Source organism: Empidonax traillii, unplaced genomic scaffold, assembly GCF_003031625.1.
Source record: "Empidonax traillii isolate 1590-97213 ecotype Southwest subspecies unplaced genomic scaffold, ASM303162v1 scaffold985:size400688, whole genome shotgun sequence".
In the NCBI taxonomy this organism is placed as follows: domain Eukaryota; kingdom Metazoa; phylum Chordata; class Aves; order Passeriformes; family Tyrannidae; genus Empidonax; species Empidonax traillii.
The window spans coordinates 178,474-205,644 of NW_020956178.1; the positions used below are offsets into that span (position 1 = coordinate 178,474).

At 46.4% G+C, this 27,171-nt stretch overlaps 2 protein-coding genes and 1 non-coding gene across 3 annotated transcripts in view; 1 reads left to right on the forward strand and 2 right to left on the reverse strand.

Moving 5' to 3' along the window:
* Positions 1 to 799: 799 nt before the first annotated feature.
* Positions 800 to 13,839, reverse strand: RS1 (retinoschisin 1). Its single transcript, XM_027903618.1, has 6 exons — positions 13,743 to 13,839; positions 5,672 to 5,697; positions 5,256 to 5,361; positions 2,402 to 2,543; positions 2,066 to 2,261; positions 800 to 952 (listed from the first exon to the last, which is right to left on the reverse strand). The coding sequence occupies exons 1-6, from the start codon at positions 13,792 to 13,794 to the stop codon at positions 800 to 802; spliced, it is 675 nt and encodes a 224-aa protein (XP_027759419.1). The 5' UTR covers positions 13,795 to 13,839.
* Positions 13,840 to 18,506: 4,667 nt separating this feature from the next.
* TRNAV-UAC lies at positions 18,507 to 18,579 on the reverse strand. The gene has a single exon. It is a non-coding gene; the product is annotated as a tRNA-Val (tRNA).
* PPEF1 (protein phosphatase with EF-hand domain 1) overlaps positions 18,539 to 27,171 on the forward strand; it is a 45,754-nt gene continuing 37,121 nt past the window's right edge. The window contains exon 1 of the mRNA XM_027903599.1: positions 18,539 to 18,646. The gene's annotated coding sequence lies outside the window, so the exon portion shown is untranslated. The remainder of the gene's footprint in view (positions 18,647 to 27,171) is intronic.

Here is a 27,171-nt window from a genome sequence, read left to right on the forward strand (position 1 = left end):
ATTCCTCAGATGCTAAACACCCACTGGCAATCAAGCCATGGAGTTCAAGCAGTTAATAAGACGCAGCCCCTATGTCTGTGCCCAAACATGCACAGGGAGCAAAGCGCCCTGGAGTTCCTGAGATGTGTCATTGCAAAACCAGACAGGATACAGGTTTGGCCATCTGGTTCTCAAGGCACTGATGTCTTGAGAAATGATATCTTCATGTCCCAAAACCAGGCACAGCTGCTCAGGCCGGAGGGTTGCTGATACAAGAGGACATGAGGTGGTTTGAGAGCGTGAGATCCAGGTGGGAGCCGTCATACTGAGGACAGGCCAGATCTGGCCCAACCTTGTTTCAGTGTTGGCAGAGATTGGCATGAGGAAAAACAGGGTGACATGTCTGTCCTACAAGAACCCTCCCTGGTCCTGGTGGGGCAATGGGGGATGGCTGGGCTCCAGGACAAATAATCGGGCATAGACCTGCCCTCCTGAGCAGAACCCAAGCCCTGTCTTTGGACTCTATCTGCATTTACTCTGGCCTTCACAGCATGCTGTGATGATGATTTCCCCAACCTTACACCCAGGGCCAGAAGCACCACATCTCATAGGATCAAAGCCCTGATCCTTCCCGCCTTTCCCAATGTGTGCCCACAAACACCCATCAGCTGTATGACCAGGCATGGTGTGGAGCCATGTTTTATTCAAGACAGCCCTTCCCTTTTCCCGCCTGGGCATTTACACTGCAGGACCGTGGCTGCAGCCGTGGTGGTGGCGAGGCAGGGCAGACACCCCCACATCCACCTCAGGACACAGCACCTCAGCCACACCTGCCCAGGCACTCCAGGAGCTCCATGCGGATGGCGATGCGCACGTGCCAGCCCAGCGGGATGAGGCGGATGTAGCGGGCCACGATGGGCGGCCGCAGTAGGTTCTGCACTGAGGAGGAGCGGTCCGAGTTGCCATAGAAAACCTGTGAAGAGAGGTGTGGGTAGATGGTTAGGGGGCTGGAAATTCTGTCCCATGAGTCTGGGGTGCCTGTGCAGAACTGAGGAGGAGGAGGTTCCTTCCCCTCCACCTCAAAACAAAAGACATCAAAAATAGCCGGATCATTTTTGTCACGCTGATTCGGTTTTCTGAGTAAGTCACTTTCTCCCATTGTTTCTGCACTTCTTCTGGTTAGGCCAGACTTAATCTCACCTCATTCTCCCTCACCTTCCAGCAGCAAGGCACCACATGTTTGGGGTGAGCATGGTAAAATTTGGCTCTTTCCAGTTCATAAGCTGGGCTCTCTCATATGCCAATATAGACAAAAAATGTATCTGAGCGTCCTTTCCCCATTGCTTGGCCAGCATGTCACATCTCCTGCTGCCATGACCTGTTTTTTGGGGAAAGCCCAGCACAGCATCTCCCCAAGGCTGCAGGAACCAGTACTTCGGCAAAGCCACCAGAGCCTCCCATGCTAGGACAGGGCCATCCCCACAGATAGACACTGAGGATGCCTAGGAGGCAGCAGCTGTGGCATCCCCCAGCCCAGCTGGGCTGCACAGGCATCACTGTAAGATCTCCCCAGTGCAACTTTTCGCTTCAAATCAGCCAGTAAAAAGTGCAGTGTGAGAATGGTTCAGCGAGCTGTGACATAACTAGTTACAGATCTTGTCTCAGGGGGTTTTCTGTATTGTCACTGTGCACTAGCCCTGGGCTTACAGCAAAAGGGGCCTCCATTCCTCAGTGCCCAAGCAGGGCTGGGGTTGTATGGCCGCAGCCGAGAAAGGGGTTTTGTCATGAAGGTTCTCCCTCCTCTGCAATGCCAACTAATACCCCTGAGCCTAATCTGGACTCCACTATCATCATTAGAAAACCCAAAAAATTTATTTTGCCCTGGTCAGCATGGGACTCACTTTCACCACAGAGGAAATGGCCCCTCTCTGTGCTGCCCCCAGACGTGGAGTGAGCACTGAGACCCATCCACCCTGCTGCTGCCACAGGACCCCCACTTTGGGGCACCTCCCACTGAGAAATGATGTCTTCATGTCACCAAACGTGCCACCCCTCCACCAGTGGCCGAAGAGCAAATTGCACTGACCCGATTGTTCCCGGTCTGGTCCTTGTAGTAAACCCAGTTGAGGTTTTCGTCGGTGCGGAACTGAATGCTGTACTTGGTCATCCACTCATCAGCATCACAGCGCCCTTGGGTGAGGATCCCTGAAATCACCTTCACCTCCTTCAGGTCGATCTGCAGCCACTGTGCAGTGTCCTGGTACTTGGAGAGCCACGCACACCTGGGGGACATCACCAGCCCTGCCATGTCCACTACTGCTGCCCTTCCAGGCAGACTCTCCTGCCCCAACACCACTAGGGTTGCCCAGCACCCCACACCCACTGCCCATAGGGCCCCTCGGAGAGGCATTTTGGAACTCACCCAAAGCCTTGGCCATTGAGGCGGGCCTTGTTTGCTGTCCAGGAGGAGTACCAGCCCGTGTACTGCTCAGGGTTGGAGCAGCTTATCTGGTCTGGGGTGACAGAGCCAGACTCAAAACCCAGGGGCTTGTGGTAGGGACACTCTGCAGAAAAGGGGGAAAAAACACCTTAAGTGACATGAGTGGCTGTTTCCTGTGGGGGTTTGCACACATGTTGTCAACATCTCCTGTGGTTTCACTGCTCCCTCTCCTCTCTGACTAGGATGCTCTTATTCCCAGACCACAACCTGCACAGGGGCCATAGAGTCTTCATTTCTAATTCTTGTTTTAATTTCTAACTCTTCTTTTTCTCTCAAACTTACTAAACCTGTTCTACCTGCCACATTTTGGGGGGAAAGGCTTTATTCAGATGTTGCAGTCTGAATCTCCTTCTTGAAAGGCATGTGGAAGAAGAGCCAAACTGGATCTATCAACTTGGATTCAGGCTGTCAGCCTCTGCCTGGTCCTTGAGAAATGTCAGACACTGCTTTTGTTGCTGGGCTTTGCCTCCTTCTGCCCCTCCATTCACTGTCTTGATTTATGGCTCTACTTGTATGGCAAAATTTCTGAGCAAGCTCTGATCATCAAGCTTGCTTCACAAGCACCCTCAGGTGTTCTGCATTCTCTGCTAATGGGGACCATCTTTGTGTCTGGAGATGGTCTTGCCTTGCAGAAAACCTGCAGGTGGTCTGGTGCCAGTGAGGTGTAGTTCTTGATCCTGCTGAAGGCTCAGGGATCTCCATCTGAGTTTTTGACCTCAGGCTACCAATCCTGTCCCCAGAGCTGTCTTTGGCAACAGTGTGAAATTCAACATGACTCCTGCTGGCTGCAAAACTACTGGAGAAAGAAATACTCATTTGTCATTAAATCTTTCTGTGGTGGGTCACCACACAGTGCTCTGGAATGCAGGACTTTGGTGAAGCTGAGAACCTGCATGCTAACTGGACCTAGTTGTAGGGTTTTTGGTTATGATCATTTTTTATACAATCAGGTTATCACTTCATATCAAGATAAGCAGAATGAAGGTGCTCACAGGGGTCACATAGGGATCATCTAGGCAAACATTTATATCATGGGCAGCATTTTCTAATTCTGCAGCCTGTGGAGCCCCCAAAGGTAACTCTGTCCCTTTCTCCAGTTTAGCATAGTTTTTTTCATGGGTCTCAGCAGTAAAGGAGCAAGCAAAGAACTGTGCAGCTTCCCTTGTGGGTAGGACATTTTCTCGCCTTAGCTGTGCCTGACTAACGAGCGTGGCGCCTCGTGTTAAAAATGACCCACACGTGGGACGCCTCAGTGGGGGCCCAGAACCCAGCATGACCGTGGCCTCCCCAGCATGGACCAGTGCAACTCCCCAGCACTGCGGCCACGCGGTCGATGTCTCATTAGCAAGCTCCACGAGGTCAATACTGTATGCATCAATATCTCATTAACATATCTTGCGCAGTCAGTACCTCATTAACATGGTTTTTCCCATGAAAACATATAGCCACTGTCCCGCCTTCCTCCAGGCATGGAAACATCATGCTTTTCCACCACGTTAAAAGCCTTGCTCCCCTTGTGCAAGAGGTGGCCGGGCTGGGGTGGCCCCTTGTGTTTACTATTCGTTATGCTTATCTCAAACACCACCCAGCCTCACTTTTAGCAACACTAATCCGCAGAGCACACAACCATAATGGAATTAGCAGGTCACCTTCTGCTGAGTCCGTTTGTGCCGCGCACAGGGACCCACCAAAACAGATGCCTGGTGCCTGCTCGGCCAAAATCAGCCAAACCATTTAACACCATCACAGCTAATCCAGAGGAGACTTGAGTGGTGTTTGGGAAGCAGCTGCTCCCATTGGCCATGCCAGAGGCTGCCTGCAAACCATTGCCAGGCAGCAGGGACACCAGGCCATACCATGTTGGCTGGGCTGGACTGGGCAAGGGCAGTGTAAAGTCCCTGCCTGGGGAGAGCAGAGTTACAGTGGCAGTATTCATCATTCAGGAGAAAGGCCTTCATCAGTCAAGGAAGACGCCTTCATTACTCAGCTGCATAACGCTAATGTGTGAGTGCACCCATCACACCTGGCCAGGCTGGAAACCCAGCCCTGCTCCTCGCCTATCTGCCATGGACAGATCAACCAAACCTGCCACATCTCCTTCCCTTCCCTTGCCTCTCAAAGGGCAAGGGGTTTTGAACAGGAAGAGTGTGGGTTTAGATTGGACATAAAGAAAAACTTTTTTACTGTGCAGATGATGATCCACTGGAACAGGTTGTCCAGAAAAGCTGTGGATGCCCCATCCCTGGAAGTGTTCAAGTCCAGGTTGGATGGAGCTTTGAGCAACCTGGTCTAGTGGAAGATGTCGCTATCCATAAAGGGGATGGGAGAGGGGAGGTATTGGAATTAGATGGTCTTTCAATGGTCCCTTCCAATCCAAACCATGTTGTGATTCTATGATTGCTTGGTGCAAACAACAGCAGGGTGCTACCAGGCTGTAGCAAGACTTCAAATGGAGAATTGTACACTGCTAAGGTTAAACAGTAAGAAAATATGCAGTAGGACCAGGCTGGCATGCCAGGCATAGGTGCCAGTAGGGAGCACTCACCAGCATGGGCCACCCTCGGTGACCTCCCGAGGCCCAGGAATGGCGGCTGCCTCTGCCTGACGGGGCAGGGTCCCCCCCTCACCTCACACCAGTGCAGCTCCCCCAGCCTCATAGCAGCTGGATTTGGAACAGGTACTGCCAAAACATGCATCCTCTGCAATGGTGAGTGCAGAAGGGGAAGTTGCTGGAGATCACCAGGCAAATACAGTTAAAAGCACACTGCGCCATTACCTGGCATGCACTCCAAGCTGTTAGTCCCACTGGACCACACCGAGTTAGGTCCTCCTTGGCAATCACATTTGCAAGCCTTGCTGTGCCACAGCTCCAGTCTCTCATCCTAAAGGGAAGGTAAAAAACCAGCAATAAATCAACATAGTCATCAACAACAGTGACACAAAGCTAAATCTGAGTTCTGAACTTTAGACAGGTGCTCATGCCCGCCCAGCCTCCTGCACCTTTTCTGAGACCCTCATGCCAGTCTAGCATGAAACATGGGGTGACTTGGATCCCTTGGATTCAGAGGTCAGAGCATGTCCCTGGGCTTGGAGAGCCAGGTGCCACCCCTACTTCTGGCCCAAGGCACCAGAGCCAGGCAGTGTTGGAGCCCCAGCATTTACCTGGCAGCCAAACTAGTCGGAGACACTTACCTCTCCTGGGGAGAGGGCCATTGCAGCTGGGCAGTGGGTGTGGAGAGAAGAGAGAGAGAGAGATTAGAAACAAAGGTGCTGCGAGCAAATGTTAGGAAATACTATTTCCTCCTGAGGTAGGTACAAATCAATAAAGGAAGGACTGATGAATCTACCACATTTTCCCCAAGCTGATTGCCAGGGGAAAGTAAGAGAATATAGGCAGGAGCAGGGCACTGCCTGTGTCCATGTCTGTGCTACTCCTCCGTGCCCTTGGCATCTCCTCTTTCTGTTCAGACACACCTGAATCACCCTGAGGAGAAACTCATGCCAGCCAACTTGGCCTCTGCTTTACAGCTAAGTTTGCCCATATCCATTTTTTTCTGCCTTTCTGCTCTACAGTCCCTGTCACATTTCTCCTTAAAATGTGTAAGTTGATAAACTCCAAGGGTGAAATCCCATCCTTAGCACTACTGCAAGTGGTAAGTGCCTTTGGAGGAGATGGGACCTACAAGGTGCTTGGTATGAGACCACTCACTCTGGACAGGATGGAGAAAAATGTAATGTAAATAGGTCTTCCTAATCCATCTGAAAGACAGGACACCCTTTTTTTTTCTTTCTTAGGGAAAACCAGCTGTTGTGGTTGTAGAGGAAGAGACACTATTTCTGTAACATCTGACCTGTTTTCTCTCTTGCCTCTTACTAAGCAATAGCTTTTTTATGATCACTTTCCTTACTGGAAAGGCTCTCCTTGCTTCACAGTGAAGTCCAAAGCAGACTGTGTTAACAGCATTTGGACTGGCAGGATAGTTCCCAGACATCTATGATAATAATTTTAAAAAAATATAGTCCCATGACTGCTGATAACTCATCAACACAAGTCAAATGTCAAACATCACTTTTTCAAAGCCAGTAGGAAATCTACAAGCCACCAAGGAAACAAGCTATTAAGCAGGTAAAACTTGCATACAGAAGCCATGACAAACCTGCCATCTCCAGAGGTTTTGTGAATACGAAAAGAGGTCTTTTCACCAAATGAATTAGACTCTGAATTATTCACTGAATTCTAGTTATGATTTATTCATTCATACACTGTCACTTTGCTGAGCCTAGGAAGCCCCAGCTAATGCTAGGAATTTACATCTCACATTTCTATAGCATGTTTCCTCTCAAAAGACTCACAAACACAGAGCAATTATAATCATCTGAAATATAAACTCTATACAAAGCTCTGTTTATTACTGAAATGCAAGTGCTCCTTGGGTGTAACACTGAGCCTAAATGTATCAAGAGTCTGAAATAAAGTCAGCCAACAACAAAATGATAAAGACATTTTAAAAAATTCCTTTCTCTAACACAGAGATGGTTTCCTGTGCTTCAGTGTCCCAGGGCAGCATTTCTGGCATCAGGAACTTACAACATTAACCCAAGGCACTGGCCCTGGCAGAAGTAAACATTGGTCTGCGATAAAAAGATGTGGCTTTTAGTCAGACCCAAGAGGGAGGCAGGAGGCACCCAGACCCCAACAAGCTCAGGAGGAAAACGTGGCTGCACATCTCCAGATCTGGCCTCTTGTAAAGTGTAGGCTGAGGGCCACTCACAACACTGCACTGCACCTTTCCCAGCACAGGTGTTACCCAGTCAAACCCTGTCACTCCACCGTGCAATGAGAAAACCAAGGCAGAGGTGCAAGCCCGAGGCCACCTCTGTGCTGTTCCTCACAGGGCAAAGGAATTTGACTTAAATCAGCATAAAGGTGGTTTAAAGTAATGCTGTTTGCCAATTCAGTACACACGAGGACTTTATCACTTATCAAAAGTGTACCATCTCTGCCACTAAAAGCAACGTAGTGCCTCTCCTGCCTGCTTGGTGCTCTGTTTGATGCCAATTCTGGAGTGGCACTGACACCAGGGCCATGAGAGCCAGGCCAGCAGGTGTCTCCTGCCCCTCTAGCCAGTGCTCCTGCTCCAGGAGCACCAGCTGCAAGGACAGCTTCCTTACCCTGAAATCTGGGAGCCTGACTCCCCAGCCAGCACAGGGGAGTCATGTGTACCCATTGCCCAGCAATTGTCTGAGCTCACAGAGCTGCAGGCTTGACTTCAAGGCACTTCTGCAGGCACTCAAGTTTCATTTAGAGATATGTGCTTGCTATATGTTTCTTAACTTCTTTATTTTCATCTTTAGAACACTGATTTTTGTGCAAAAACTTCTGTGTGTCGTTATCGGTTTTCCTTACGGTGGTTTAATGCACTTTGGCCTGACAAAGAGGTTGGAAAAGACCTCTAAGATCATCAAGTCCAGCCATTAACCTAAGAAAATTATGTTCCATGAGGAAGACTGTATTGTGGTGAAACCTACTCTTGTGCACTATGTGCCTGTGGTGGGGAAAGCGGATGTTGGTTACCAGGACTGAGGTAGGGTATTGCTGTGGGACCATGCTGAGCCCTTCCATAGGCCTCCTGAGTGCCTCCCTTAGAGAGCCAGGATCAAAATTTGATATGTCATTGACACATGGAGCTGGAAATTCAACATCTGGGAGTGAAACAACAGGAAAAAAAGGAACAGTTTTCAGGTGGGTGGGTGTATGATTGCACCAATTCAACCACCAGAAATAAATCCTCCTCACAGGTCACCCCAGCATTGCTTGGTTTGTTACACGCAGCCAGTGATGGCTGCACTCAGCCAGTGATGCCGGCTCCTGAGCGACAAGAGTGGCTTCTAGGGTTTTCAGCCTCATCTGCCAAGGGACACCACTGCAAATCAAGCAAGGGTGTAAATTTCAAGCACAAAAGGCCTTTTGTCAAGGCAGTGTTTTATTGGGTCAGTCCCACAATACGCAGTGGTGCAAAGGCAGTGCCAGGACACAGGTGCCGGCGTGCTGCCCCTCTGTTCCCTCTGGGCTGGGGACTGCCACCCCTCACTGCATAACTCACCGATTTAAGTATCTCAAACAGGAGCTCAGCTTTGTGTTTTTGAGTCAGAAGGGGTTAATTGCTCCCACAAGTGGCTTGCTCCCACAAGTGGCTCAGCTGTCCAACCATGGCACAGGGGAGTGGCAGGCTTGGCTTGGTTTGGAATAAGTGCAGCAGTAGATGGCCAAACATCCTGCCTGGGCAGTGTGGTCTGATAACCCCTGGCGCTGGGAAAGAAAAGGAAAGGAAAGATGCCCTTGCCTGCAGTTGGCCAGAAAACAGTAATTGATATATTGGTGTGTTTACAGCTGTGACGGGCCCTGTCCTACAAAGGAAATGAAGAGGAAAGCTGGCTGCCAATAGCCTAAAAAAAAAGTGATGGCCAGCATGCTTTTATAGTGAGCGTGTTTGCCTTCAAGGAAGGTTACAAAGATAATTGGTAATTGTAGGTCAGACAGAACGAATTGCTGCAATTCGTGGGAGAGTCATAAGTCCTGCACAGCCGCCAGGGGCTGTTGTTTTAAAATCACAACACTGAAAAAAGCCCCAAAACATTAAAAAGCAAAAAGCACTATTTACAGCCCCCCTCAGGACATTTAGCAAACCATCCGTTCAGTGAAATAAACTATAACCTGTGTTTGTGGGAGGCAGGGAGAAAAGGCATGCAACCTTCCCGTCCCTTCATCCTACCCTGCAGTGTGGTTTGTCCAGCACGCTGTCATGCACAAATGCCACCTGATGGGTCGGGATATACGGACCAGGGCTGGGGCAAGAACCAGAGGACGATTTTGCGCCAGAGCATCTCTCCTGGTGAGGCTGGGCTGGAGCCCAGGCCCTGCAATGGCCCCACTCTGATGCTGAGCAGGATGGAGGGGAGAGATACTCCAGAGACTGGTCCAGGTTTGTGGGAGAAAGAAAAGAGATGGCAGAGGTAGTCCTGGGATGCCAAGATGGGAAGGACACAGGTTTCCTGAGGTGGAAGTGGGATAAAACAGCAGCCACAAATTAGGGCTGGCTGGGAAAAGGAAGGGGCAATCAATAACAAGGAAACTCAGCTGCTGGCATTTTAAGGGCAGGAACAGGTAACTGTGTGTCTCAGAAAAATTTGTAATCCTTAAGAATGGGGTTAAGCAGGAGTAAGAAAGGAGGAAGATAAGTGTGGACAGAAGTAATAGCGCAAAAGGCTAAGCACATTTTGATATGGTAACTCTGAGAAATCATATTCATAAAGCCACAATACCAAGTCATCTTTCAGTGTGTCTAGAATTAATGACAAATGTACAAGCATGAGAAAGCACATAATAAAATATGTAAACAGATAAATAAAATATAACACAGAATAAATGTCAGTCACCTCAACTTACTGGAATAAGTTCACATAAACTTGATCATTGCAGGAAAAGTATGTGGAAAAGTTTAATTATTTATTTACTTTATGATTTAGGTGTCCTAGAAGCTTCAGCTGGAAAATAGTTTGTGTTGTCTCTCATCTCTGCAAGCAACATCTCAGTTTAACAAAGCTCAGAGAGATGAGTAAAATTATTTTCTCTCCTCCTGGGGGAGAGCAGTCCATGATGCAGCAGTGCTTTCTGTGCACTGTGGCTCCTGCTGCATAGTCACCTGCTTCCCTTCTGCACCTGTGGGTCATGGGGCAGGGCAAGGGAAAACAGCTCAAAGCCGAGAAAATTATGACTGGACCCCCAGCAAAGATGTCACAGAGACAAAAGGTATAGCTGGACTGAATGGCACCGTTTTTATCATGCTGTCTGAAAAGCACACCATTGTAAAGCCCTCTTTTCCCTGCACACCACATTAGGCATCAGCAGGAAGCAGAGTTAGGTAACACAGCCTGGGAAGCAACATAGAGGGTTGAGACACTGAAAAAAGCATTTGGTGGTCTGTGCCCATTGGGTGCTAGTTTGTGGGTTGCTATATTATTAACCTAGGCTATTTTTACATCCTAGCCCTGAAAGTCGTGCCAGGCAAGTGAGGTGACTCACATCAGGTTGCACGAGCCTTGGTAACAAGGTGCATTTAGGGAAGCTGCCGTATCTGCGATGTTTTCCCAAATGCGCCAGAGGCAAGGGCCCCAGGGACCCCTGCTGCAGCTGTGGCAGGTCCCCAGGTCCCCTTGGCAAGAGTAGCCCCCCTGTCCAGTTGCCTGGTGATTGCTTTTGTTGATTTTCCCCCAGGGCTTTTTCCATGGTTGTGCTAAACAGCCTCAACGGGACCTCGTGTTGTGCAAACAGGACCTTTATTACTAAAAACCATGGGCTTTAAATGGTCCTTGGGAGCCATGCCGGCAGGCAGAGACCCCCGGGGCATATGCAGATCTGCGTCCACCAAGAAACACTGGGAGTCAGGCTGGGTACCCATCCAGGGACTACGACCACCTAAAGCCACATCGGCCAAAATGCCCATCCTGTTTCCCCCACAGATGATATTCTGGCCCCAGGAAGGCATCAACACCCCGGCACACATCAGCCCGCGAGGACTGACCTCTGCTGATCACCGGCAGGCACGGTCAGAGCCAGAAAATGAGGGCAAGAGGAGCAGCACCAGTGTCAGCCTGCAGAGGGGAGATGGTCTCACACACTTTGTGTTAAGCTTTTCTCTCAGGCTTTAAGTCAGCTGTTCTTTTCCTCCTTCATTTTGCAGGGATTTTTCATGGTTTTATTATTTTAATTTCCGTTCCACTTTTCTTTAATTGAATGATTTTTATTTAGTTTCCATTTTCATTCATTCATTTGTTTTGTGTGTCATTTAATATTTACTAGCTATTTGAAAGCAATAAAAAGCATGTTAAAATAATGACAATTATATCTATTTAATTCATATTAATTTCTGTTTTATGCCCGCTGTTTCCAAATTGTTTCCACTAATTTTTCTTATGTTGTGAAAATATTTGGAAAAATATTAAATAATTTGGAAAAAAAAAATCAACCTCTTCCCCTTTTCTTCTTAAGAGATGAAACAACTATCTTTTTTTCCTGAAATGTTCCTTTGAAAACTTTTGCCAATTTCTGATCTTGCTGACGTTTGCTCCTTCCTGCTTAGAGCTACGCAGAACATTGCCTGCTTAGTAATTTCACTAGATGCATTAATTATGCCAAAGGGCAGCACTAAAGATGTTATTTACCATGATCCAAAGGCGCGTTTGAGCCTTTAATTTTGCTTTTGATTTTGGGTTGTGTGTTTGTTTTGTTTTGTTTTGTTTGTTCCCCAAAGGTACAAAAAAAACCCAAAAACAAAAACAAAAACCACACACCCACAGAGGAGGAAAAAGAAATCCACTCTCTTAAAGATGAGCTTATTCCTCAACGTGTAGCGAGCACGGATGGAGCAACGCGGTGCAGGCATGTCACATTCAATGTGCTAAAAGCACATTCATGTCAATCCGGGGCTCGGGGTGCTCCCCCTCGCCATATGGAGGGGGCCCAGCAGCTGCTGCGGCTCTCGTGGCAGGAGCCCGCCTGCTGCACCATATGCTGCTGATGCTGCTGCTGCCGCCCCTGCTGCTGCGGCGTCCCCGGCGAACACAAGCCCAGCCAGGGCGCGGGGGCTGGGGGTGCTCCTCTAAGCCACTTGCTCTGCCAGAGAAAATAAGCTAAGCAGCTTATCATGGCATCAGTGCACGTAGCTCGGAGGACTGACCTAGCGGAACCTTCGTGGGGAGAGAGAAAGGCAGGAGTGTGAGGGGGACCTGAACAAAGGGTCACTGCTCCCTTTTTATCCAGAGGAGGACACTTAGGCCATGAAGCAAAGAAAAACAGTAAATTAAGTAACATAGTAAATTAAGAAAATAAATATCAAAGGAGTGATGCCTGGAAAGTGATCCTGCAAGTTATTTTTCACTGCAGGCTCTCCAAAAATATCCTGATGTGTAGGTGTCTATTAAAAGCAAGCTGTGTCTGGGATTCAGAGTAAGGTATGAACTCATTCCAAGGACTAATTGCACTTATGCCACCCATAGGGAAAAAAATGCTGGAGTCTGGATAAAAACAGTCTTCCAAGAGGCTTATGCACCAGTAACCTTCCCAAGTGAAACAAAGGAGAAAGAAGAGATAAGGTATGAGGAGAACATACAAATATTTGCTGTAAGATTAAAAGGCAGACCTATTAATTAGACAGAGTGGGGTACAGCCAAACATAACAGGATGAAATGAAGGCATGGCTAGTTGAGGAACATTTACTTTCCTACCCATGAAAATTGGTAGATCAAAGTATTAAGTGGAAACGCAGAAAGATAGAAAGGAATTAGACAAATCAAAACAATGAGAATTCAACATACCTAAGGGAAAAGCTGGACTGTCTGATTAATCTTCTTCTCACTCTGACAGATCAGACTTGATTCACACATTAATGTTGGTAGATACTGCCGAGCACTTACCAAGAGCAAACCTCAGCCTTGTTTAAGAAAATAGCAGCTTTGCCACTGGCTTCGATTAAGCCAGAAATTTAAACAAAACCCAGAAAATTATGTCCTTGTTCTCTACTGCTGGGTTAATTAAAATGGAAGGAGACTGTGACCCTGAATTTTCTGGCTTCTTCTAGTTCCTGTTTACCTCCTTTCATTGCTGCCTTTCTGAAAAGTAAATTTGATAAAGCCTCAAAATTCATAAATATCTTTCCCATTTTCTTGACTTATGATTGCATCTTGTTCTGAAAGTGCCTTTGGAAGTCTCTCCCAGGCCACAATACCTGAAAGGGCCTTTAAAAAAAAAGCCAGTCTTCATCAGCAATCTCTTGCTGCTAGAGAAAATGATTAGCTTTTGATTAATCAAGAGTTCTGATTAATGAAGGACCAGTCTTTCATGTTATACTGTACCTCATTTTTCAAATCAGCATTATTATTTACACACTGGCTCAGCTGCACTACAATTTTCTTTGCAAATTCATATTTTGACAAATTATATGGCAATTTTTTTTATACTGCAATTATTTTGTGAAACAGAGTTTTGCTACTGAATATTCATAGAGCTGTAAGAACACTGCTCACTCATGTACATAAATTACATATCCCCTCCACATTTTGCCTTTCCCCGAATTATTATGCTTCCATGAGAATGTAAAGAGAGCTTGCTCTAAACCCCATAGCCCCTGGCAGAAGAAAGCACGGATGAAACAAGAAACACAAAGAGACATATCTGAAAGCGCCTCTCAGGAGGCAAAGTGCGTACCTTTGTACCAGAAAAGAAGAGGCAGCAGGACGCTTCCCATCTTGAACTGCATCTTTCCCTTCCTCTGTTGTGAATAGCTCCTTAGTGTACTGCTTGGCTTGATGGGAAGGCATGAGATTAACTTAAGCGTTGCCTAAGCACCTTACTCTCCCCCATTCTCATGATTTTCTCAAGCACCGTCAAGCCAACCACACAATTATTACATCAAGGTCCATCCTAGAGGATGTGTCATCTGCAACAGTTTTTGGAAGGTAACAGGTATTGAGATACTGACGCTCTGAGCGTGAATCTGAATGGGTATGTAGACATATGTCCAAATAAACAAGGATATACCTATGTAGAAACCACATATACCCCCTACAGAAAAGCAGATGACTAATGCTTATAAAAGATAGGTAGTATATATTGTATATAACAGCTATTCACTGTCTTCCACCCCAGTTCTTTACCTCTACACTATCAGTGTCTTTCTCAATAATAGCTGTGTGTTGAAATTTGCTCTGGCCTTATTGCTCTTCCAGTCACCTAATTGTGTGGGGCTGAAAATTGCAATTAGTATACCAAACAAAAATAACACTTTTCAGTTGTTTACTTGCTAGGTTCTAAAAAACTCAAACCAAAAATGTACACCTGCCTTTGCTAACAGTTTTACCTATAGTATCCTCTCAACAGGCTTACATTCAAGAGAGTAATAAGTTTGATTTTAAAATGATTGAAATGTTCAAGATAAAAGACTCATAGGGATTCCAGTGGATCTTACACACATTCCTCCAATCTCTGCTAATTATGTGCAATTAGCAGTGAATTTTTAATGGAGGCTTTTGAAAGCAATTGTTTCAGAAGCAGCTTGCTTTGTTTCAAAAGATCACAGATTGTATGCACTGGGAATAGATTAAAGCACCACACAGATCACGTAGGCTGCTGCAGAGTTAAGCTAATCGTGTCTCTAGTCTTCTGGTCTACATCCATTCAAAAAATGCTGTGCAGACAACGATGCTGACTTTTCAGAAACAGTCCCCTGGGCAGGATTCATCTCACTTCTCTTCAGATAGTCACAAATTTGGCATGCCCTGTGAATGGGTTGTCAGGTACAACATCCCACTGCAGTTACACCTCCAGCACCAGTACCATCCCGGCCTCACTGGGGCATGTGACATGGATAGAACAAGTCTCCTGCCAAGGGGCTTCACTGCTTTGCTCAGTTCAAGGAGTTTAACCTTCTCAACCCAACACTTTCCCCACTTTATCTACATGCAGAGGTAGGTCATCACAGGCAGACCCCTGCACAGCCATTCTGCTTCATGGACCTGGGCCAGCTCACCCCAAATACTGAGGAAAAATCAATGCATGGCAGCATAAGCAAGAAGGGCAGCTTGTCCCCGGCACCAAGAAGGCGGTCATATTTCTAAGGGCAAGGGACTGCTCCTGATTTTTGGTCAGACATCTTATGTTCATATGCAACACCCCTTCTCAGGGCAGTGTGACCCACCAGAAGGTCCAGCCAGGGGATAAAGAAACATGAGCCTCACTGAGGGTACCAGGGCAGCCTCTGGGCATCTGCCACAGTGCAGCATCTTACTCCAGGCTCTACAGTATCCAGACAAGAGTGTCTCTCCTTCTTTTTTTTTGTCCAGGCTAAAATGGTTTGCCACAGAGACAGCGATTTCTAGAGCTGCTGAAGACACTCAGATATCTATTCCCTCCCTACCAGGATGAGCAGTTGGTATCTAAATCCCATGTGTTTGAAAATCCCAGCTTAAAAATCCCTAAATACCTTCATCCATATATCTCTTAAAAAAAACAGACCAGGACTTCAGCCTCTCACCTTATGGTCTCCTAAGCACGGGTCACAGGGAAACAGAGCTGCCCACACAGAGAGAAATCACCTACCATGTTTTAAAAGAGAAAAGCCAAATTCTCTTCCATCACCCCAAGCAATTTATAATCAGTTTGGTTTATGGTCAACCCCACGCTTCAAATAGGTTTTGATTTTTTGTAAGAAGTGCACAATAGCTCAGGGAACGTGTTCAGAAATAGCACAGCTCTTATCAAAGGACATTTCATCCAAAGGGACTCTCTTTAAGACTGGTGGCTGGCCAGTTATAAAATTCCCTCTACAAAGAAAGAAAGCCAGCCTTTGTTTAAAAATGTCTGTAGCATTCAAAAAATCAAACTGGTTCACATGAAGATTAGAAGAACCTTAAAATTAAAGTCCCTGTATAAATAGCACACAGTTCAGGCCCTTTGTGTCTAATGGTGTTGATGGTCCTTCATTTTAATAACCACAAAGAGCGAAACCACAGTGCCACTGCAGACAACATTGCTGAATGAATAATGTAGTTAATTCTTAGAAAACATAGAAATATTTTCAGGTACGGAAGACAGAAAACATTTAAAAGCCAGTACACAATACAGCACCAGAAAGGGCTTCAGTTGCCCTTTTTAAAAAAAATAAAATTTTAGAAAGAATAAAAATTAGTCTGGCATTGATTACAGAACAAAACTGAGACTACTACAAATGGCCCACATTATGACAGTTTGGTGACATCCCCACTGCTGTGTAAAACAGGGGCAGGAACTACCTGGGCAGGTTTGCTCTTCTGGCCATGCATCTTCTCCAAATCTAGCTCATGTCACATTGGCCTTACAACATTCTGGTATGTTTTCTTAGCCCTCAGAAATCTTGGTGTGTTTTCTTCCTCCAGACTGTGGGAAACAACACAAAGATCACCCTGCACCCCTGAGATGCTTTTAGTCTGACTGGCACCGTGTGTGTGTGGCCTCAGAGGGGAAGCACGAGGCAAAAGTACTGGTGCGTGAGAGAGAAGTGCAACTCCACGTAGCAATTTCATGTTTCTCCCAAAGTCAGAGTGCCAGACAGCTAAATCAGAGAGGCACGCATCGATTCGTGTGTCTGGAAGCTGAACACACACGGCACGCAATGTCTCAGCAGGAATGTGTGACTGGCACACTTTTGTTTTATTGCAGTTTGGGAACGCACAAAATACACATTTATACATGTATGTGCGAACCACGGACATCTCTCAGAAGCAGGATACTGATGTGTGGAGAAAGTGAGACTGCCAGCACTTTTAGAGCTCGAGTCAAACCATGGGGAGCTGGATCCTCTCAAAACGGATGGAGCTACTCTGGTCTACACACACTTAGAATCTGACTCTTAGAATAAAATATTCTTTCTACAAGTCTGAAGAGTGAGCTTGAGTCCTCTTCTGAAAAGGGGCCCTTTTCCTAAATGTAAGAAAACACAATGCAGATAGTTATTTGTGCTGACCACCAGTACTAGGCCCACTCACTCTGACACACACTTGGGGGGTGCTGTGGCTGTCAATGGCAGGGTAAGCACCATGGGATCACCATCCTTATTAGATGGAAAGTACCTACACCAGAGGCTTGCATATCCTACAGTAGGAGAAGTCTAGCTAAGCCTGACTCACCTTTGAGCTTGTATCCTGGAAGCAGCCAGTCTGTAGAAAACAGTTTACCCAAGAGGTAGAACACACTGCTTTGGCTTCACCTCCTGTGAGCTGCACATATGCTGCTAAGCAAAATAATCAGAGGAAAGCCAGACTTCAGTACATCTGCACTTTCAGGTTGTGGCATACACAGGCCCTTAGTATTGTTATGGTGTTTAATGTTATGAGCTTAGTATGCTAAGTCTCACTTTGTGAAGTACGGGTGTTTTCTACCCAAAGGAGCTTTTGTTTCCTCGCCCAGGTATCCCTGCATTGGTCTGCAATCTGTAACTGCAGCTTGCCCATGCCTCAGAGTGTTTCTTTACTAAGAGCAAGCACTAACAAAGGTTAATAGTTTTCTTAATATATGATGATTAAAGGAAGTTTCTTAATAAGACTCTGATTAAGGTAAGTTAAGCCAATTTTTGTCTTTAAAGATAGGTAAATCACACCCTCCCACTCTGCACCTTCAGAGATACTCAAGAGCTAACTCCAGGTCAGCAGTGCTCAGGGACTCTCCTTGTCCTCCTCCTGCAGAGATGCCTGAGCCCCAGCACTCATTAGGGCTCCCACACACAGACAGATGCTGTGCCAGCATCCATGCCCAGAGGATACCCTTTCTTAAAGGCTTGCACGTGCAAAATGACACAACATGTTATAATTTAAAAGTTAAACTGCTCCGAGGCAAGCTGAGATGGCTCTTTCTTTCCTAATTAATAAAACCGGTACACAGAGTACCGGGGAAAACCAGGTTGGAGTTAACTGTCCTTGCTAGCTGTGTGCTGTGAAAAGCGCCCGCCTTTCCCCTAAAGCGCTAAGACTCTTCTCCAAGCACAGAGGTTAAAGGCCCCACGCTCCAGTCTGTCCCGGTGAGCCTCTCCTTGAGGATGCAGCGGGCTGCAGACTCCACCGCTGCCCTTGTCCCTGCCCCGGAGGAGGCACAGGCTGCTGCTTCTCCCCCTTCCGCCGTGGTTCCCTCTGGTGTCTGTGGTCTCCTTGGTTACCCACCCAGGGGACTATGGTAATCTGGGGATCGGAAACGCTCCTCTCTCGAGGTTTAAGCCTGTGGAAAGGCTCCTGAGGGAGAGGGTTTCCCACTTAGGGGGCTTTTCTGCTCCCGTCGAAACGCACTGCTCCGCCTCCTACCGCAGGCAGGACCCGCGCTTTCTTTGAGTGCTCATGAGATTGCTCGTCTCCAGGAGGAAACAGCTAAACCGATCCTCCCCCCTCGCTTCGAAGGAAATTATGAAAACTCGCGGTGAGCCAAGAGACAAAAATAACGATTTGGCGCTGGTTCCACTGGGGCTCGAACCCAGGACCTTCTGCGTGTAAAGCAGACGTGATAACCACTACACTATGGAACCGCCACACGCGTTAACGGCCGCGGCACTGCCCCTATCGACGAGACGCCGGCCGTGCTTCCTTCCCTCGGTGAGCAGGGAAGACTCTTATGTTGTTTCTATTCGCTGGTTGATTAAAAGCAGTTCTAGTAATCAAAAATTACCCTAATGCGTTTCATGCCCCTCACATAGCTACAGAGGGGCAGTGAAGGGCCTAAAGCACCTCAGTAGCTCCAGGTAAGGCTTCTGTGCCCCTGCGTGCTGGGGCAGCCGCGGGCCCCGCTCTGCCCCACCGAACACGACCCGCGGGGGCAGGTAACGAGCCTGGGGGGCGAGGGCCGCGTTACAGCCTTAGGCCGGTGCTGTGGGCAATCCTTTCCCCTGCACTTATTCCATACATGCGGTAGCGAATGCATTCTTTGCCTTCAGACCGTGTGCTCCCCACGTCATTGGCTCCAACCCCGCTTAGGAAAGGGCTGGCAAGCCTTCCTGCGCATCCTGCTGCTCCCGGGATTCGCCCGGCTGAGCTGTCCTCCCAGAGAAGCGGAGCACAGAGGTCGCTGGGCTAGTGTGTCACATCAAGTTGGCCCAGGTGTGGGAGAGGCGGGCTGAGCTCCGCGAGAGGAGCTGCAGCACCCCCGCTGCTCCGGGGGATTTCGTGTACGCCAGTCGTGGGAAGGCGCCTCGCTGCTTTTTCTGCGAGGTGTTCCAGCTCTTTCCAGCGGGGGAGGAAGGTGTGGGTGATTTTCTCGGTACAGGCGGCCGTTTAAAAGGAATAACGCACTGAGAGAGAAGGCAGAGCCTGGCGTTTGTGTGAGCGACGCCCTGGAGGAAGCTGTTGCGCGGTGCCCTAATTGATTTGCAAGAGAGACGTTCGACCCCCTCGGGCACAGTGTTCCTAAAAGGAGGCGTGAAAGCGGGACGATTTGGCTTTCACAATTTCCCCTGGGGAAGACGGAGGGATTTCCCCCCGTGTGGCCCCGCTGCCGGCAGGGGGCGCCCCGCGCTCGCCCAGCGCCCTGAGGGCCGCGTCGAGGCCGGTGTGTGCTGGGAACTGCTTCGGGATCGCATCCTGTTCGGGTGCCCATCCGCATCAGGTATCCATTCGCCCAGGAACCCTTCTGCCATCCGTTACACCCCACAGTAATTGCCTGCCTTCATCTGTTACGTTCTACCTGGAGTTTTGCACTATTTGCATTACCACAATCCTCACCACAGTGAACCTCACCTCACATCCCAAAGGGAGTGAGGGGCTTGTAGGAGCAAAAATTAAGTTACCTATACAATGTTTACAGGGCCGTGGTTAAAAGTTACAAACAGAATTTGGAATATAAAAGGTAAGTTTGTGATTTCTCAGAAACGTGGGGCCCAAAAGCAAAACAGTGTGTTGTTTGTGGCTAAATATGGTTGGCTTGACTACTGAAATTAATAACATTTTGCTGAAACAGCAGATTTATTTACAGTAACAAAGTAGAAAAGATTGTCCTTTTGTCATTAGAAGCAGTTTAAGAAGGATAAGATGAAAATAAAGGTGAAGAAAATTATTTCCATAGACTTGCTGACCCCTTACCAAGTATGTGATGGTTTCACATAGTAGTTGGTAGTATCCAGTCTTTCATAAAACTTCTTTTTTTTTTTTTTTAAATCCTTTTACATACTGATCATTAGTGTATGTGTCAAATCTGTGTACCCCCCTTACCTAGAGAGCCTGATTTAACCCAAAATGTGCCTTCTGGGAGAGACAATCTGGTTGGCTCGAGGCATCAGGAATGTAAGGTTTGCATTGTCTGTGCAGCTTATGGTTCACCAAACCAACAAAATCCAGATCAAGCTGTTGTCAGGCAATTCTTATGCCCATTTCTTTTTTTTTATGTTTCTTTACTAAGATCTGTCAGAACCTGAGTGCTGTAGATAGCTATGATTTCTATCAGTTCAAGTGGAGGTTGAAGCTAAGGTGAGGGAGGTAGAGTTGTCCAAATTAGGTCATTAGTCACTGCTTTCCAGAATAATCTGCATTCATCTGATAATTTGGGAATTTTTCCTTTTTAAAAAAAAACTGTTCTTATTTTTTTACAGAAGGTATCCTGATGCTTTCATAGTGTTCTGGTCTGGTTTCTTGGCCTTCAGGAGCTTTGAGGCCCTACCACTGCCTTTCTTTTACATTTCTGATTTTGTGTGCTTTTTGCCAAGGATGCTAATTTTGATGTCTTTTTTTTTCAGCTTCTCATCCAGAATTGTCAGTGGGGGGACATTTCTTTTTCTGTTCACGCAAATTAACCTACTCCTTCTAATGTGTGAGCACAGATTTCTGTCATGTTACTGACTGAGACAGAGTTTAAAATTGTTCTGGATATTTATTTCTTTCTTCATTTTTTCTTTTTCTTTGCTTTTTGTTTGTGACCGGACATCAAAGTCTCTTAGTCAGGGACTTGTCCCCTGACTACTACTTTAAAATACTTTGTTGGGTCACATAAAAATACACCTTTGAGCTTGGTAGGGCAAGAGGAGGGGAAATCACGGTCACAGCTTAGAGGGAGCACGTTCACTTCAACTAGGATTATCTTCAGTCTTTCTGAAAAATATCAGTTACATCACTTTGTAGTGGGTGCTTCTGAGAAATAAGCCTGAAGCAGAATTTGAATTATGTATGAGGACTGCCTACATGGAGGCTTGCTCAGGAGGTCAAGGTTTCTAAAGTATTTGGAAAACTGAATGTATGCCATTACATCACGAAGGGCTGCCTGTAAAGGGATGTCCCAGTTTCTACACCAGCTACATCACCAGATTTTTCTTTGTCGTGCTAGACTGATCAACCACATATTGTCAGAATTTTTTGGCCTACTCTGTGTTACAGCTGTTTATGCTAAAACTCTTTTCAGCATATTAAATGTGCATGTGACACATGACTGCTGAGCAAAAAAGCAGCAGTATGTGTGACCTTGTTGGTGGGACTGGTATGTTCTCTTTGCCTTTGCAGAAAGGAAAATGGTGTTGTTTGGTATCTCTTTGGACTTGAACAGGAAAGGTTAATTTGGAAAGCACATTTGTGTTTGCTCAATTTGCATGTTACTGTGATCCCCATAGGTAACTGGAGAGGTAGGTGGCTCAGTCCAGCAAGACTGACTCTTTATCAGGTTGCTTGGTCACGTCAGATCACTGACATAGAAGACGAGGGACTTCCATGAGTAACAAAAGAAAATATGCAGTGGAGATTTTGTGTCCTACAGAACCTAACTGCTAAGGGTTCGATCCCTCTCCCACTGATCTTGGATGAAATGTTTCTGATGGATTTGTTGGCCATTGGAGCAAACCTTGTATCCTCTCATTATGCAGAGATCTCAGTAAATGACAATATAGATGAATTTATCAGGTACAGTAAATGTTTATAGATAATGTGTATCCCAAGAGTGCAGTGGAAAGAGGTTGTGATGTATTTTTGCTTGCATGCATTTTGGCAGAACGGCCTGATCATACATAAATGATTAGCTACTGTAACTCTGATCAGGGAAAATGCATCCTGCCAGAAAAACAAATATCAAAACTCTTCTGGGCCATGCAGAATTATTGCGCTTGATGTGCTTTCCATTTACTGTCTTGTCTCAAAGGAGAAGAACAGTTTTGAAAGTGGAAGGTTGTGTCTGGGAGTCCAGAACCTTAAAGGACTAGCTCAGTCAATCGTATGCCTTCTGCTTTGCTGGTTTGACATTTTAGATATATTTTGCACCTTAATAAAGGCCTGTCTCAAAAAAATTTTATCATTCTGTCCTTTACAGTGGTTGTTGATGTCAAACCAGAACTGTTAGCAGACTAATAGCAAAAGTTTCCTGAAAATACTGTATTATGGTATTTTTAGACCTTTTGGGGCAGGAGTAGGAGTGTGAAGAGCTTGCTTTGTTTTCCTCCATTCTCAGAAATATTTTGTTCCCTCTCCTTCCCTATCCAGTCCTGGTGGGACTCTATTACCTGGAGGGGGTTCAGAACCAGAGGCACAGTGATCTCCACCTAGTGCCCATTCACGTGGAGATTTCTCCCACCACAGCATGCTTTATAATTTTTGGTCCTCTGAATTTGCAGGCCCCCTCCCTGGCCCCACAGGAGTGGCTGCTGTGCTCTGTTCCATCGCTGCACTACAGAAAGCAGCCCCTCCCTGGCTTTTGGAGTGGGGTGGCAGGAAAGCTCTGGGGCAAGGTGGCCTGATGAGGGTGAGTGATGCTGAGGACTGGGCCCAAGACTGTACTGGTCAAGTACAATATCAGGCTCTACTACCACCTCCTAATTTTGAGTGGTTTGGTGGGCTATGCATCCAAAATTGCAGTGTCCCCATGCTATGGATACACTGCCAGGTGGAGCAGATTGCTCAGGGGCTGTTGTGTTAGCAGTGGGCAGTAACAAATCACCCTGGATGTGATGGCTTTGCCCCTTCCTGGGCACTTGTGCAGTGACAGAGTCAGGGATCAGCATGGAGAGAAGCTGGGTCAGGGTTTGATGTCAGAGCACACAGGACCACATCTTCCTGACTGCACAGGGGAGCAAGGTTGCAGCATTCTTGGCTTGCCCAGTCCCTTCCCAGTAATCACACAAGGAGCAGACGAACCAAAACATGAACTGAGTCCACAGAGTTCCAGTCACGCATTTATGGTGAGAAATGTGCATGCACATGAAGAAATTAAGTGTACAGGCATTAGTGCAGTGCTTCTGAACACAGTATTTGAGTGCTTCATACTTATCCTATTATCTGGATCCTGCAGCTGGGTTGGGACGATTCTGGATATATGTACAGACTGGGGAATGACATGCTGGAAAGAAGTGCTACGGAAAGGAACCTGGGGGTTCTGGTCTATGGCAAGTTGAATCTGAGTCAGCAGTGCCCTGTCAGCCAGGAGGGACAGCCGTGTCCTGCAGAGACATTAGCAAAGCATCGCCGGCTGGTCAAGGGAGAGGATTGTCCTGCTCTGCTCTGCGCTGGGGCAGCCTCACCTTGAATATTGTGGGCAGTTTTGGGCACCACAACATAGAAAAGATATTAAGCCATTAGAGGGTGTCCAAAGGAAGGCAACGAAGATGGTGAAGGGCCTGGAGGGGAAACCATATGAGGAGTGGCTGAGGGCACTTGGTCTGTTCTGCCTGGAGAAGATGAGACTGAGGGGAGACCTCATTGCAGTTACAACTTCCTTGTGAGGGGAAGAGAAGGGGCAGGCACTGATCTGTTCTCTGGTGACCAGTGACAGGACCCGAGCGAATGGCCTGAAGTTGTCTCAGAGGAGGCTGGATATTAGAGAGAGGTTCTTTACCCAGAGAGTGGCTGGGCACTGGAACAGGCTCCCCAGGGAAGTGCTCACAGCACCAAGCCTGACAGAGTTCAGAAGCATTTGGACAATACTCTCAGGCACGTGATGGGATGTCCTGGGATGGTCCTGGACAGGGCCAGGATCTGGACTTGATGACCCTTGTGGGTCCCTTCCAACTCGGCATATTCTGTGATTCGGTATGACTGCTCTGGAGAACACCTATATCACTAGCATGCAGATACAATGCCTTGTGGTAAATGCAGTATTTCTTTCCTTAAGGGCTTTCATAAGCATGCCAGTCACATCAGATGACCAAATACCTGGACAGCCTTTTGTTTTTTTCCGGTGTGCTGATCTGCCAAAATGCAAATCATTGCCTCAACACAGCAGAAAGGCCGAAAGAGATCATGTGACTTCAGATGTGAAGCAGACAACTTCAGCCCATCCCTTTCTCTGCCTGAGATTCAGGAGGCATGGTGACAAAACAGTTCTGCTCCAGCACACGTACAGCACAGCTGGAGGGCTGCAGCCGTGAGCTCTCACACCAGTCTGGACGATAAAAGCAGCATTTTCCCCTGGCTGTTTCTAAAGAGCAGCGTTCAAGAAATTTCCTCTCGGGAAGCTGTATAAATAGGTGAAGAGCAAGTGCATTGCAGCTCCTGAGCTACAGAGCCCCAGAGAGAATTGGAGCACCTGTTCTGCAGAGCTGCACCCCTCAAGGGTTACTTTCTCTTAAAAAGCCGAATCTTCTAAAGGTACTCATGTAGAAAAAAATCTCTGTATTGCTGAAGCAGAAAGAGAAAAAGGTAATATATTTGGGTGGGGCATATGTATATGTTTAACTCACTTTTAAATGGCATATTTACAAAATGACAGTTGAATGTGGCACTATTTACGATTTTACCCTGAGAAAAATGAGTGTGCTTCAAACACTTAAGTTTGACCAGGACCGAATCAGTTATCCAGAACTTCTGAGTACAGGTGAAATCACACAGTTTTGAGACTACTGTATTCCATGTACTCTTTTTTTTAAGGGAAAGTAATTTTTATGATGGTATTTTTTAACCTTGTTCTGCTGCTTCACTTAAACTTTATTAAAACCATACTAAAGCGTGAATTTAATTTTTAAAGTGGCTCATATTTCAACACATACTTATTTTGAAGCTTTGCTTTTTCAGGATGTCATTAAGACCTTGCTCATTAACTGCAGGACAGTGTGTGGTCCAGATTTTTTGCTTAAAGGGTGTTAACTTTTATGCTCCAGTTGGATCCAGTTTACTAGAACCAACTTTGCTTCAGGATTTTCAGTTTTCTCCTTGTGTCCTACAGGAATCTCCCCCTAGAGGCATTTAAAATTTTTGGAAAGTGATATTATGGCTTTGCTGATTCCTCAAGGTGATCTGCACCCCATTTGTACACTTGTATTTGATACTCTGCCCCTTTTTAAAAAACATTCTGCTCAAAGTCTTGCACAAAAAAAAAAAAAAAAAAAAAGAGGCTGCTTGCTTTGTTTGGTTATTTTCTGCACAAAAAAAGTGAAAATGTTTTGTGTAAATGTATTGTTTTTTGATTATAAATAACATCAACTGGCATTCTTCCATCCTTTTTCTACAGATTCTCTTTGGATTTGCATGCAGTTCCTGAACTCAACAATTGCTTGAACAATCTCTGCATGTTCACACCTTTGCTGCTCTTGCTTTTATTTCTTTTTGCAGTGCTTTTTTTGGCTCGGGAGTATGAGTCCACCTTAAAAAACTGGTCCGTCTCCATCCTATTCACTTCCAGGCTTTGCTGGCTCTCCTGTATGTTACTTTATCCAAGTCCCTATTGATTCCTGGCCCCAACACTGAGGTCTATCAACATGGCCACTTGACAGAAATTATTCCATCAGTTCTATACTGAGATTAACCTTGCTTCTCTGAGCAGGCTGAAGAAATTACCTGTTAACAAAAAAGCTTTCTTATTTCTTTCTTTCAGATATATATAATCACTGGAAGTCCCTCTTAGTTTGTCCCATGGATGTAAAATAGTGGAAACCGAAGCACATATTGATTTGCCTATGTTTGATGTTCTCATATCAGCCCTTTGGCAGACCAAATTCAGTGTTGGTGTCAGAATTATAACTCTTGTGCCATAGCCAGGCTCCATCTCATTCTGTTAGTTTACAGTGGCAGCTTCATCCCACTTTCCACAGGATGGGTCTTTTAACTAATGAAATCTTTAGCTCATCTCTAGATTCCCATCCTTGACAATCGTAACAAGACAGTTTGGAAGAGTTGTCTTTCTCCAGGTCCTGACCTGGGTGTTGTCATTTAATATCTGTGTTCTTCTCTCTAGGGTATTTTGCTCTTTCTTTTCCAGCTTCATTCCCTCAGCAATACACAGAAGCAAATCCATCGCAAAACCATGTTATAGCATCTCTCAGTTCTCTGCAGTCCTCATTTCCAAAGGAAAATAATTCTAAAGGAAATCTGCGAGTCACAATAAACTAAACAATGGATAAGATGGCATCAAAGGAAAGCCTCTGTCATTGGAAGCATCCACCCATCCCATCCATCTGATCTTTATGCAGGAAACTGTCCCTGTCTCAGCACCTCTCCAACTCTGTGTAACTTCTAAGACATGTTATGGGAGGAGATCATAGCTACCTGTTTGCAAATATGGTTGAGAAAGGGGTGAGTAGTGCGAGGAAGCACATTGCTGGAAATTGGCATTGAAACAACTTGTAGGGGAAGTAGCATAATTACAGAAACTCCACTCCAACCAAAATAAAAAGAGAAGTCTTTGATTTTTGTTTATCAAAGGTAAGAAACAAATGGAAATATGCACAAATAAGACCTTAAAATCTAGTGGCTCTTACTCATATGTCTCCCATATCCTCAGGCTTGACCTGGCTTACACTTGTCTGCCAGTAGCACAGCTCATCTAATTCAGAAGATAAGGTGTGCTTGAAAGGATGGCTCTCTGCCCAAAGGACCTGCTGTCTGATTTCATTAAAAGTCAGCTATAAATCTTTACAAGATCCCCATTATTCTCGAGGCAGCCTGGTGTTTACGTGACTGACAGAGTGGAGGCATGGATTGATTTTGGGCAGCACCTGTTACATCTGGATCACATGATGCTGATTTATTATCTCTGTAATTCAGGCTCTTGACAGCTTGGGTTCTGACCCCCAAATTTCTGAGCACTCCTTCAGTAACTCCTGTCAAGAAAAGAGTAGCATGTGCCACTCTGGCTTAGCTTTGTGTATGTCTATTGGCATGATTGCAAAGACACTTCATTTTGCTTCAATGGATGGGCTGTGTATTCTGAGCCTGTCCATCACAAA

Excerpts from the sequence above, each read along its gene's own strand:
- RS1 (XM_027903618.1), bottom strand. The coding sequence starts at position 13,794 with ATGCAGTTCAAGATGGGAAGCGTCCTGCTGCCTCTTCTTTTCTGGTAC. Across the intron at positions 5,698-13,742 it reads TCTTCTTTTCTGGTACAAAG|CTGCAATGGCCCTCTCCCCA; the intron begins GTACGCACTTTG and ends CCCACTGCCCAG. Across the intron at positions 5,362-5,671 it reads TGGCCCTCTCCCCAGGAGAG|GATGAGAGACTGGAGCTGTG; the intron begins GTAAGTGTCTCC and ends CCTTCCCTTTAG.